We start from the raw sequence: 13309 nt of genomic DNA, 5'->3' as shown, positions 1-13309 counted from the left end.
TCGTGTATTGAACGGAGGTTTTTCATTAAAATTTAGCTTACGATTGTATTCAGTTAAGAAATCGGTTGACCAGAATGGGTGACCAAGTGTCCGAGCGAAAACTTGATCTTACCTCATGGCAGGAAAACTGGGCGAACTCAGCGGACTTTCAATTCGGCCTCGCGGAACTGAACAACGTCGTTGCTCGGGAAGAATTGCTTAGGATCGCTGCTGCGCGGCTTCAGGAAAGCGGTCCATCTTACCTTCTTCAAGAAGAACGAGAGGAACTCCATCTACAGGGGGTCGAGGAATTTGTTACAGTAAGAGCATCAGTAAGAACCGCGGAAAAGACGAAGCTAGAAGCACCAAGTGGCGACGAGGAGAATGGAGCGGCTGGACCCAAGGCGGGTAGACAACGACCGCCGAAGATCGAAGCGTAAGTTCCAATTTATCTGTCCGTCTTTGACTAGCTTTCTTTTAGTGAGATCGCTCAACTTCTTCCCTGCATCGGGGAAACGAAGGAAACGATCCGCAACGAGATCTGGGACCAACTGGACATAAACAATCTTGTCCGCTTCCCAAGGTACGTACCCACATAGAACCTCGCCCTCAATCCGCTTCCAAGACCTTGTCACGGGCGAATTCCCAATTTCCAGGGCCACCAGCGCGCGGCCAATCGCCTCTCAAAGTGCAAGGAGTACTTGGAGGCGCGGACGATCACGGTGAACGAGAATGACGCGCAGGAGAAAGTCCGGTATCTTTCCCTTTGGGACCGGAAGGTCTTACTTGTTCCTGCAAGTCTCGAGGTAAATTAAAATAATCGAGAGTTGCTCGAGAAGGAATATCTAGGAGGGATTAATGTGGGAGATCGACGGGAACGACATCACTGACAAGAAGTGCAAGCAGGCCGCATCAAAACGTGGTTTGGCATCGGCTCAATTCGGCGGCGATCGACCCAAGAGACTCCGTGACCTCAAGGGCAAGCATCTAGACTTGGTTGTCATAGGCTCTGTCTGCGTCTGTCCAAGGTAGGAAAAGCCCTTACTGTATCCTCCTCCATTCACCGTCTTTAGGACTGGCTTGAGACTAGGAAAAGGGACGGGGCTAACTGACCTCGAGTGGGGGATGCTCTTCGAGCTGGGAGTCGTCGACGAGCATACTACTGTCGCTACTACTGTTCATGATCTGCAGGTCAAACCACTTCCCGGCTTTCTGAAGACGGAGCATGACGTGACAGTGGATATCATCTGTACTCCAACTAAAACAAGTAAGAAAGAAGAGGAGAAAACGGCCACATAATCAATTTTAGTTCGTGTCCGGAATCGCAAGCCCCGTGCAACGGGTATCAACTGGCACGAGTTGCCGGAGCACTTCGGCGAGTTGCCGCCAGTTCGCGATCTGCGCCGCGCCAAGCAGCTCAAGGAGAGAAGAATCTCGGAAATGAACCAGTCCCAAAGTGGATCAAGCGCCTCGTGCTCCGCTAATGGCAGTCTCAACGGAAACGACGCCGTCGATGTCAACAACCACGACATCGATTCCTTTTGACACGGATTTTAAAACTCATAAACAGGATACTTTCGGCTTTTCCGTCTTTTTATTTCGATTGAAGCCGCAGACAGCTCTTGTATTTGTTGCTCTTAGAGTGGTATCAATTTAAAATCCGTATCTCAGCTCCCGGTAGAAATGCCTTGAAGAAGAGCCTGGTCCAGTGATTTATAAAAGAAACAAACCCTTTATAAACCACTTTGTTCTCCTTACCACGTTTCTCTAAGAAATCTTTATTTAATTTCCGTCTCCCTCCTTTTAGTCGACCTACAAGTAAGCTCTATTCTCATTTCTCTATTTCGCGAAGAAAAGCAACCACCAAAAAAGAATTCGCCAACTTGGAAAGAAACGATCATAAAAATTCAAAATTCAAGCTCTCCGACTTTTGCCTTTTTATTTAAGAAAATTCCACTCTCTAACTTTACTTATTTACACCATTCTTTCCAACTTGTGAATTTCCGTTAATAATTCCGTTTGCTCAAAAAAGACTGTGTCGAACCCGTTTGGACGCGGTCCTGTCAACTTTTTACTGAAAGAAATCTTTGTAATACAGGTACAACCATCTGCTTGAGTTCATGAGGAAAAGGCTTCGCACAAGGGAATAAATTTCATCATAACAACATTTGTGAAAGGCTACATTTCACTGAAAGCTACAAATATGATAATGAAAACTGATAATTTTCATATTTGGCCGATATTTTGAACTGTTTCTGTTTGAAGCAAGATTTCAAGCAAGTTATATTACACGCAACACAACATGGTCACTTTCAAATTTGTCCGCAATAAAAGAAGCAGGTCATTTCTTTATCTAGCGGCTGATCTTCCTCAGAGATAAGATTTACAACTTTTGATGTCCGCTGAAAAGTGTCGGGCGCCGGCACCTTGCCCTGCCAGCTGTACCGTGGATCTGAAGCGCGCGATATCTGATTCTAGCTCTGATCTTGACCTAATTCGCCGCGCAATTATTTGCTGCCTCTCTACCGCCAGGGGCCTTCATAATGGATGAAAAAAGTCATATCTCCAAAAAAAACGAAAAGATGGAACTTCTATCCCCAATTCGGGAGTCCAGCTCTCTTCCAACAAACGCCAAGATCGTCAGATTGAAGCGCCTCTCCGACGCGACCCAGTTTACACCAACCAAGAGCATTTCCAGATCGCACATCCGAAGACGAACCATCCAGTTTGCCATCCCGTCTCCTGTCATCAGAGAAGCACCATCATTCAAGTGCGATTACTGCGAGAAGAAGTTCTTCCACCGCACTGCTCTTTTGATCCACATCGAATCACATGACCAGACACTTCCGAAAACGAAGAAGGTTCAAAAATCCACCTCGCTCAATTCCATCAAGGTCAATTCAAAAAGCTTCTTCGAGGAAATTCAAGAAGATCTTCAGCAAGAAATGATCCGCTCAACCCTGGACAAGGTCGAAAAGAACGAAAATCAAAAGAAATTCAAGTGCGAAAAATGTCGAAAGCGCTTTCGATCTTGGCGAAAGATGATCTTCCACAATCTCAGACGACACAAAAAGGAAGAATAGCCAGTTTCGTGCATAGCAATATGTATTTTTTGTGGATAAAAATAAAATAAGAAAAGGACTTGTTCTAAGTAGTTGTCAATTTGTAGATGATTTTTGATCTTTTACCAAGGCGCTTCCAGATACGGAAAATGACTCCAAATGGCTACTTATTTTCAACAGAGAAAAACGCATAAATATGTCTAAAGTTTAGACTCTAAACGATTGAATCAAGTAGCCTATCCCTGACGCCTAATTCTTCGCTCCCGCTTTTCTATTGCCATAACTCGGTCAATTTCCGCCTTTCTCGGGTTCCAGAGCGCAATCTTTATGTCCGCATTGCTCGCTTCTGCGAGGGACATTTCTGAATTGAGGGACAAGATGTCCAGCATCTCAAAATCATTCTCAATCGGAAAATCTTCTGGACTTGGATTACCATCGTTTTCGATCGTCTTTTCGTGGGCATACGGAAGCTGGAGGTTTCGGTTGACGAAGGCGAGCTTGTACATTCGCCCGAAAACGACAGTATCTGTAAGAAAGTAAGTGTTGGTTTGTGGAAAGGATTTACCAGTAGGGGGCTTTGAAAATTTTGCCTGCGCTTTGGCAACGCTTTCCTTGTTTTTGCACATCCGGCATTTTTGAGCTGGATTTGTAGAGCAGTTTTTACTATGGAGTGAAAAAATCATTGATAATGATTGCAGGTTGACATTTCATAATGATAAGATTCAATAAATACGATTCTAGAGATTTCCGAGAAGAATAATCGTTGAGTGGTTTTCTTCCTTGATTTCAATTATTATGACCTGTGGAATATGGCCATCAATTGATTGACAATTTAATAGTGCCGCTTTTCATTATTTTGGCTGTGTTTTAAGAGCTTTTTATAACGAAGTCCTCACAATGATGCTAAATGAACTCACATTCTTGCTATGTTTTATGACTTCTCCTGGTCAGAGCTTTTTTTGATAGTTCTCGTTCGCGCTGTGCCAACGATTCAAATCTGATCGATCTTTGTTTGACAATCCAAACAAGCTCGAAGGGCGCAAGAACTCCATCCTAGGTTCTTTCTCTTTTTATCCAAAGCTGTTTGACCTTTTTCCCGGCTCGAATACAGAAATCATAAACGAAACGGCATACAAAGAGAAATCAAAGGACAGCGCGAGGACCTGAAGAGAAGGACTGGGCCAAGTTGGGGATCAACGCGTTGCAAGGACAATTAAAAAAGAGATAAGCGTAAGGCCAAAGGGCCAGGAAGTGGGAAGTCAGCAGAAAAGAGAGCGTCAGAAAGAATGAATATCTTCTTTTTACTGGCACTTGCGGCGGCTAACCCGGTAATCTTTTAAACATTTATGTACATATGTACTTACTATAGTTTTTTGTCTGTTAGATTCATTCTTTTATGTACTCAGGGTCCAATTTTAATTACTTAGAGTTGTTTTGTTGTTGAAATCGATTAATCAAACTCATAAAAATTTATATTTATTTTTGGAAAGAATCATTTATGGTTTTTAATAACAATGTCAAATAGTAAATTTGTGGTAAACTTGAGCTTGAAATATTTCCCTGATTATCGTGATTAAATTTTCCATCCTAGAGCCGTCAGCGTCGTCAAGAATCGAGCGGAAACGAGGGATCATTAGTCGCAATTAATAGTGACCCCGCTCCAGCAGATCCATCAGACGCTCCTCAGTCATCCCAACCTGTCGCATCATCTGTTCCAGGTAACAAAAAACCCAAAAGAAAAGTCTTACTATTTACTAGCACCTACTGTTTCTTCACAAGCTCCAGAACAATCAAGTTTATCCCCTGAAAATTTAACCCCATCACAAGCTACACCTTCCGCCATTCCTGTTTCGATCAACTCGACCGTTTCCAAATCAGAAGACGAAGCACTTCCGGTCCCAATCGCCACGGAGGAGACGATTGTTGAAGAGTTTTCAAGTCCTGGAAATGAGACAGCGAGTGATGTGAGTATAAAGAGCTCTGGCATTCAAAAAATAAGCGCGTGCTTCTGTTTCTCATATAAATCAATGTCGCCCTGTCAACTTTTATAAAGCAATTTAGCCCGATGAAGAAGCTACAACTCAATCTGCCCCTGTTGACGAAAAAGAAGATTCTGTAACTGAAGCTGCAGTTGAAGAAATCGACGTGGCGGAAGTTACAACCAGCTCTGTTGCTACTGTTGTCGCTGTTAATGAAACTGTTGTTGCGAATGCCACCGTAACCGATTCTACAGAAGTCGAGGAGGAAGTGACTACAGAACTTGTGGAAGAAGCTACAACAGCGGAAATAGCCGTGGTCGATGACTCTGAAGCCACTACCGTTTCCCAGGTGAGTCGAAAATCAATTTCTTCTGGAAAAAAAAATCTTTAGACTACGATTAAGGAAGAAGCAACGACACAAGTTCCATCGAAAAAAACCGCTGCTACTACGGTCTCCGAGATCGAGGATGAATCCACAACTGAATCAGATATCCTCGTTCCTGTTTTGATTCCGGAGGAAAAGAAGGAAGAATCAGATAGCGAAGATATTTCCGAAGACATTGACGAGCCCGAGGCCGAATCAGAGGAGGAAGAGGAGGAGGATGATTCTTTCTATGGAAGATCGAAGGTAATCTATCATCTTGATCTACATTATACAAGAAAACTCTTTCAGGCAAAGCTCGTGGCACTGGTAGCATTTTTCTTCCTCGTCTAAGTCGCTTGACGGGCCAAGTCAATTGACTCTCAAGATCAAACAGACAATATAGGGATCCATTTGCTCATCATCATTAAATCTCCCGTTTTATCCCTTCTACACTCCTTTTATGTAAATAAAAGATTCTGTATCAAATTATCAATTTACAAAATAAAGAACCAAAGCTAAGACTTTTAATTTACGTAAGAAAACATGTATTCTTCCTTGATTTCAGTTTCCAAAGATCTCCATTAAAATGACTCATGTCTAGGGGAAATCACTAATAATCGAGCTTTTTTTAAGGCTTAGTAAGGTGGGCATATAATATAGTTTTAGAAAGCCCAGGAGCTGGGGATCATTTTGACTATTGATACTTGGGGGTGATATCGTACCCTGAGGGCATTTAGGTACCCCTGAAGTCATAAAATCTGGTCGATTTCGGAAATGGGAATTTTAGAAGCCCTAACTCGACCTTTCAGAGGTCGCCACCTATACTAGATTGTAGCCCAGGCTCTTGCGGTCATTTTGAGCTATAGAAAAGTAGTGAGGGGTGGGGTTCCTGGGGAGCTGTGGGCTCTTGAAGTTGGGGAACTCGACAAAAAATGAGTACTTTTTCGAAATCGACCAGATTTTATGACTTCGGAGGTACCTAAATGCCCTCAGGGTACGAGATCACCCCCAAGTATCAATAGTCAAAATGATCCCCAGCTCCTGGGCTTTCTAAAGCTATATTATATGCCCACCTTACTAAGCCTTGAAAAAGCTCGATTATTAGTGATTTCCCTACTCATGTCTTAGTAAGAAGTGAATACAAGCAAGTACAGTCACTGTAATGTCATGTAAGGAGCTTGCTTATCACTTACTAATCCAACGCTTTTTCTCCTCTTGCCAATTTAACAGTCCAAAGATCTTTAGGAACTACACTTATCGCGTTATCTCTTGAAAAATTTATCGATAAAATTAGCAAAAGTACTATTATTTTTACAAAAACTCACTTCAAAGAGTAAGATAAAAAGTGAGAACCGAATGGATTCCAGTCAAGGCACTAGTAAGTACTGTAATTATTACAGTGTAATACGTTGACTGTCTTTGATAGAGAAGAGAATGTTTTGATTTTTGGATAAGTTTGCGCTAGAAAAGTCGATTTTTCAAAAAGGGAGGTTCGATTCTAGAGTGTGTATTTTCCCAACGGGCATTTTGTAAACAATCAGTCAGTTGTCGAACAAACTCCTTCGAAACTGCCAATTACTGTCGGAATTAAGCGTCTGTGATGCAAGTTGAAGTTCGATTTGAGCAAGGCGGCTGGGCAGCTGGTGGACAAATCGTCGATTATGATACTGACGCTCAAACTGTGTCCGTCTTGTTTAACCAGGAGTGAGTTTTTCCACATTTTTTCATGATTTTTATCATTTTTTCGATCAGAGCTCGCCACGACTTTCCTGTAACTTGTGTTCGCCCAGCTCTTCCGCCATCCGTCGAAGTCGTCTTCGTTGATGGCGACTCTGTCGATATCTACTACCAACCAAGCGCTGACAAGCCCGGTCTTTGGTACCCAGGCGTTATCGACAAGTGCAAGGTAATCTCCCAATTAACGATCAAAACAAACTACATGAGATGATTCTAGGGCGACTTTTACAAGTGCAAGTTCCTGTTCTGCGGAAACGAGACGTCCGATGTCTTCGAGTACAGCAACTTGCGCACCCTGAATACTTCAACGCCTCTGTCCTCTGAAGACTTTCATAAATGCCAAGTTGTCATTCCCGAGGAGCTCCATGCCTACTGCGAAAATAACCCAGGAAAGGCTTTTATTATCAATGGGGTCTGCTGATTTTCTACGAAGTCGACAGTAATAAAAACCAAAGTTCATAACAATCACATTTCTCAGAAAAGAGATTCATGGGAACAATAATTGTTTTCGAGCATAGCAATTAAGTAATTAATTATTGACGACTGTCTAGTAGACAAATGGAGCCCTGAACTTGAGACGCGCACCGGGACTTTGCGAAGGCTTGCGAGGCAATGAGCGTTCGCTACCATGCTGGAAGAATCGTCGTTCTTTCGCGCAAGGACGTCTCCCGCCGAGTCGACATGATAAGCGAGTTCCATCTCAAGAATCTCCACCAAAAGAAGCACCTGGCCGAGCGAGTGGTCGAGGCGCAAAAGGCACTTGAGCAGTCTAAACTGGTCGCTGAAAGGTAACGAAAAAATGAGTCAGTTTAGGTCGCATGTTCTACCAAAATTTATTTTTGAAAAGAATTAAGAAACAAGCAGTCGCGTGGTTCTTTCACGCTGCCAGCTTGGAAGGCCCGTTTTTAGTTGATACTTCTTAGTTATTTACTGAAAACAGACGCAGAAGTGTAGAACCTTATTTAATTTTCTTTCCTAACAACTTGTTTCTGTAGCTGCTCGGAGAAATTCAATGTGGACCCCGATTTGCTCAAATTCGTCGTTGGCCACAAAGGAGTAAATATTCAAAAAGCAAGGTAAAATCGTCAACATTGAAGCTCATAAAAATGAAATACTAGAGCCGTGCCTGGCGTGATTCAAATCAATATCGATGATGAGCAACATGCTATTCACATTTATGCAGATAATGCAGAAGCAGCAGCGGAAGCCAGACATGTAAGTCCAACCCTTAAGAATTTTAAGGGACTGTTTTAGATTTTGGAATATACAGAAGAGCACTACTTGGTGCCTCGACCGCTCGTCGGACGAATCATTGGCCAAAAAGGCAAATCAATTCAGGTAAAATTGGCGGTAGAATTTGTGACAATTTTTGCTAGGATATTATTGACAAAAGTCACGTGATCAAAGTGCGAGTACTTTCTGAAGAAGATGCAACGAACATTCCAGGCGCTCAGTCTAAAGATGTCGCCGTTTTTAAGGCTCGGCTTGTGGCTAGTATTTTTGATCGAGCAACTACTGTATAGACATTTACTAAGCTACCATTTCTGTACCTTATCTGTGTCTTGAACCTGGATCACGGTTAATGTTAGGCCGATTAGGAAAGGTGTGCTCAAGCCAGGATAAAGTTTATTGGCACCCGGATCAATAACCAAAATGCGGTAGTGCTGATGGATTACCTCGTGCAGAGTCTGCGCGAAATCGACGAGCTACAAGTAAGTATCAGTCTGCCGCAAATCTCCGCCGGAGACGCAGGTTCAAACCGCCACAGTCTATGTCTCAAATTTAATAAGCTTTTCCCTGGTGATTCTTTTTTGGTTTAGGACGAGCAGTACGAAATAGAAAAGCAGATCAAGACGTATCAGCCATTCGTGAACACGTACCCATACTTCCAGGAGAAGTACCAGGACAACAACACTTCTGGATACTCTTCGGCAGAGGGAAAGAACCGTGGCGACGGGCCTAACAACGCGCCCTACAACAAGAAGCCTAACAACTTCAACAAGGGCAAACAGGGCCAGGGCAATTTCCAGAAGAAGGCTCAGCCCCAACAGCAGCAGCAGCAGCAATATCGACCTCGGGTAGGTCTTTCGGTTCTTTGAAAAGTGGAAAACAAACTTTACTTTTAGGAAAACCAGCCAGGACCTGATGGATGGAATACTGTCATTCGTAAGTAACAAATCGCATTTATGTTCACTTGTTTTAATTTTTGAGCTTCAAAAAAGAATGAAAACTTTAGAAAAACGAGAAAATAAAAGGGCCAAACGCCCAAAAACAGCTCGTAAAGAAGCTAAAATAGACTCCCTTGAAGATTTTCCGAAGATTCGTAAGCGCTTGTTTTCAAATACTAACAATAATTGCTTGCGATTCATACTCACAGTCTTCTGTGCCGGCTTTAGTATATTTAACCAACTCAAGTGCACCTTAACTGCTTTACAAGCAGTGCTTGTAATACAAGCAATAGTGTTTTCGATCCGAAAAATAACGACTTTATTTTCAGCCCGGGGACCCTACGCACGAGCTGTCGCTGGCGAGAATGTTTCCAAGTAAATTTATGTCTTTTTGTCTGAGTCACTCAGATCTACTTATTTTTACTGTCCACTTGTTAAATTGTTTTTTGTTATTTCTATATTCTACGCACTTTTCCTAGCCAAACATTCATACCATCAAATTACTATATATACTCGTTTTTCTCTCCTGTAATTTACTGTATAACCAACTTGCCAATAAAACTTTCCAAAATCCGAGTTTGTCTGGTGATCTCGTCTGCTCTCCCAAAAACGTGGCAGTTTGATCCAATTTGAGCCAACTCAAGTTTCATTGAGCAGCGCAGACTGATCCCTAAAGTCCGTGAGTGCCATCTTTAGAACGATTTCTACTCCGAATCCGATCCGTATTAACGTCTCGTCTGCGCGGATTCCCGAGACATGCTGAAATTTTAGACCTTCAGGGTGACTTCTAATTTAGTACTGACAGAATTCTTTTTCTTTGAACTCAACTTCAAAATTGAAAAAAGATGTTTCATTTGAACATATGTTCCAATGTAATCTTGTTCCAAAAGAATTAAAAACAAGTTGTTAAAGAGAAACCTTAACATTGATAAATTGCCACATGACAAGCGCCCGATATTCAAAATCTCCAAAAATGCCTCGTTTCCTAATTTCAAATTAATAAATAAGAATTTGTCTCCGATAAATCCTCCGAAGATGTCAATTCAAGATTGACTGGAATTCTAAATCGGAAGAATTATCAGATCTTTTTCTTCCGAAATTGACAAAAAAACATTTAAATTATCTCAGGAAATCGAAATTTATTGACGAAAAACAAAGAGTCACTTTGCACCTCCATTATGCTAAAATGGCTAAAATGTTCTATGATGCTCTTCTGTTATTATTGAAAATAGGCGGCTCCATACTCATCCCATGGTTAAAAACTTTAGTACGTGGCTCTTGGCTTATTGAGAATAAATCTAGGTCGGTGGAAATATCGATAGATGATGCGTGTCACACTCTAACCCTAACCCTAACCGTAGAGAGGGGTTATCCTTCGAGCCATCCAATATCTCTAGAATCTGGGCAAGTGGTTAGGGTTAGGGACTGGGAACTCTCAAGGGGGAGTCCCGCGGGGCGTAGCCACCTGGGTTAGGTTTAGGGTTAGGGGCAGCTCGAATGATAGCCCCCTACTACCACCCTAGCCCTAACGGATCACTGAAAAGAGAGGTTAGATTTTCCGTAAATTAGATTTTCCGTATGTTAGATTTTCCGTATATTAGATTTTCCGTAACTCACGGAAAATCGAATTTCACGGAGTTTTTCTTTGAGTCACTGAAAATCTAATCTACGGAAATTCGAATCGCTGAAGGAAAAGTATTCGATTAAAAATTACTGAATGTACAGTTTTGACCGACATATGCGGTCAATCTTCGGGGTAGGGATCCCGAAGAATAGACGATTTTAAATACGCTCAATCTTCGGGGTAAAATCCCGAAGAGCTACCGATAAAAATGCAGTCAATCTTCGGGGTCTTGAAAATGAGCACGTCTGAGCAAAAGGCTCAGCGAAATTCGAGCAGGCGGGTGCTCAATCATGCTCAGGCTCAGCTAAATTAGAGCACGCCAATGCTCAGTCGTGCTCCTGCTCACCAAATTTAAGCACGCCGATGCTCAATCGTGCTCATGCTCAGTCAAATTTTGTCACTTTTCAAACCCTGGGGGTCAAATTGAGCTGAGCTGACCCTCACCTCAAAATTACTGAGCTCAGATAGCTCAGCTCAGCTAGCTCACAAAATTTGCAACTCTAATTAAGATAATGTTCGATTTTCCGTAAATTAGATTTTCCGTATATTAGATTTTCCGTGAGTTACGGAAAATCAAATCTCACGGAAAATCTAACATACGGAAAACCTAATTTACGGAAAATCTAACCAATCCACTGAAAAAGCCGGTCTTAGTCAATAACTCTCGGGTGGTCTCGATTTTTTTTATGATTTTTTAATATTTTGCCCTTGACTTTGGATCTTGAGCGCGGATCATTCTTGCACAGGGTTTGGAAACGCGATCAGTCACGGTTATAATGTGTAGACGGTGCGATCAGACAGCCGTTGACCAGCGCGACTCAGAATTTCCAATTTCCGTGAGGGCAGCAGGTACTACACTAGCTCCTCCCCTCGGATATTTTATCGGCTAATAACCGTGAAGTTGACGAGACCAGACTAATGCCACGGCTGGCGGAGAAAAATGCACCAGACCTTTTGTTGCTTTGATTCAGAAATTTGATTTCATTTTTATCAGCTTTTATTTTTTCGAGGATGATCGGTGATTTACAGGGAAAATTTTGGAAGGAACGAAAAAGTTCTTTCTAAAATGACCGAAAAAACATGATCACCGTTCCCCGTACAAAAGTTAATCTCGGAAAATTCAGTCTATTCCATGGATTTTCAAAATAAAAAAGCTCGAACTTGTGCTTGTCCACCGCTATCCTCGTAAGTTTTTATAGGATGAGCAACGCGTCATCAGAGAATACTGTAGATCCAAAATATTTAAAGTTAGTACCTGGCGATAAAAAATTAATTGAAATGTTTTTGGGTTTACATAATAACGTCAAATATCATAAAAAGACAGGAATTCATAGGATAAAGAAATCATCCTTTTTCTCGCGCCGGAGGCCATCGTTTCGATTGGCTAGCTTTCGTCGAAAATTGCGCCACCAAGCGACAATACTCAACGGAAAAGGTGAAGAAACTTCATGTCTCTTTAGCCCTTACCCTTATCTAAGTAACCCTAACCCTTACTGAGAAAATTTACTAAAGGAACTTATCTGTTAGATTATTCAAAGTCTATCTATCATATTTTCAGAGAGAACGCTTCTCGATTTTTTTTTTATTTTTTTTTGATTAAAAATAAATTGTTTTGATCAAATTCAAAGTTTCCAAGAAATAATTGCAACACCGGTACTAAAAGAAAAGATAAAATATCCAACAGCCTCGACAACATAAAAACAAGCTATGGAAGCAAAATTGCGGATTACGAGAAGATCTGATCGAGCACGTAAGCTATTTTTATGACGAGTAGGGGCTAGTAGCGAACAGTTTTTTTGCACTAGTGTCGGACGCGGCGCGCGGTAGGGGGCTTGAGATGGCGCTAGAGGTCCGGCTCGGCGCTCCTCCAATGCTAACTGCTAGTGATAGGACTCAACAACTTCTGTCAGTAAAACAGTCATACCCGCATTGTCGCCCTTAGTCCTTCTCCCGTATCAGACCGAGAGAGCCTTCGCTGACTTTGGACAAGCGCGACGACTTTTCAACTACCTTTCGAGAGCTTGTTCTAGCGCCCGCGCTGTCAGCGTTTACAGTCAACTCAAACCGAACTGGATTCTTCCACGACCAAATTTCACCCCAAAAAAGAGCGGAGGACCCCTCGTTCGCGACCGGAAGAAGTATAAACAACACAAACAAGAGAGATACAAAAGAGAACAGAGAGAATACGATTTTGGAGGAAGTATGCTCAACGAAGGACCAAATTTAAACGTCAAGACGGAACAAAATCACAGTGATTTCTTCGGGACGGGTTTTCTTTATCTTCTTTTTCTCTTAAATTATTTATCAAAAACAAATGGGCTTTTATATGAGTTTCTGATTAGAGCCATTTTAAGCGTCTCATAACTAGATTTTAAGAGACAAATATTATGGTCGGA

The 13309-nt window shown here is 42.0% G+C and overlaps 4 protein-coding genes across 4 annotated transcripts; all 4 read left to right on the top strand.

The window, feature by feature from the left end:
- The first annotated feature begins 56 nt into the window (after window positions 1-56).
- LOC145707709 (uncharacterized) lies at window positions 57-2146 on the top strand. The gene is made up of 7 exons (XM_081785277.1): window positions 57-224; window positions 330-415; window positions 461-562; window positions 605-785; window positions 829-1007; window positions 1053-1246; window positions 1289-2146. Exons 1-7 carry the CDS (start codon window positions 75-77, stop codon window positions 1522-1524), a joined length of 1128 nt encoding a protein of 375 aa, XP_081641403.1. The 5' UTR covers window positions 57-74; the 3' UTR covers window positions 1525-2146.
- Window positions 2147-3948: 1802 nt separating this feature from the next.
- LOC145706633 (uncharacterized) lies at window positions 3949-5905 on the top strand. The gene is made up of 6 exons (XM_081784056.1): window positions 3949-4369; window positions 4633-4759; window positions 4800-5005; window positions 5103-5369; window positions 5412-5648; window positions 5694-5905. Exons 1-6 carry the CDS (start codon window positions 4328-4330, stop codon window positions 5733-5735), a joined length of 921 nt encoding a protein of 306 aa, XP_081640182.1. The 5' UTR covers window positions 3949-4327; the 3' UTR covers window positions 5736-5905.
- Window positions 5906-6639: 734 nt separating this feature from the next.
- Window positions 6640-7542, top strand: LOC145711846 (RNA-binding protein FXR1-like). Its single transcript, XM_081789537.1, has 4 exons — window positions 6640-6762; window positions 6977-7088; window positions 7137-7290; window positions 7339-7542. Exons 1-4 carry the CDS (start codon window positions 6741-6743, stop codon window positions 7540-7542), a joined length of 492 nt encoding a protein of 163 aa, XP_081645663.1. The 5' UTR covers window positions 6640-6740.
- Window positions 7543-7702: 160 nt separating this feature from the next.
- On the top strand, window positions 7703-9856 carry LOC145704739 (fragile X messenger ribonucleoprotein 1 homolog A-like). Its single transcript, XM_081782212.1, has 10 exons — window positions 7703-7909; window positions 8117-8197; window positions 8240-8336; window positions 8376-8459; window positions 8498-8599; window positions 8747-8833; window positions 8942-9199; window positions 9248-9287; window positions 9358-9444; window positions 9619-9856. Exons 1-10 carry the CDS (start codon window positions 7734-7736, stop codon window positions 9666-9668), a joined length of 1062 nt encoding a protein of 353 aa, XP_081638338.1. The 5' UTR covers window positions 7703-7733; the 3' UTR covers window positions 9669-9856.
- Window positions 9857-13309: the final 3453 nt, after the last annotated feature.

The sequence above is a fragment of the Oikopleura dioica genome, chromosome 1, assembly GCF_907165135.1.
Source record: "Oikopleura dioica chromosome 1, OKI2018_I68_1.0, whole genome shotgun sequence".
NCBI classification, from domain to species: Eukaryota; Metazoa; Chordata; class Appendicularia; order Copelata; family Oikopleuridae; genus Oikopleura; species Oikopleura dioica.
Note: the sequence above shows the minus strand (reverse complement) of the source record. Positions and strands in the feature narration are given on the sequence as shown.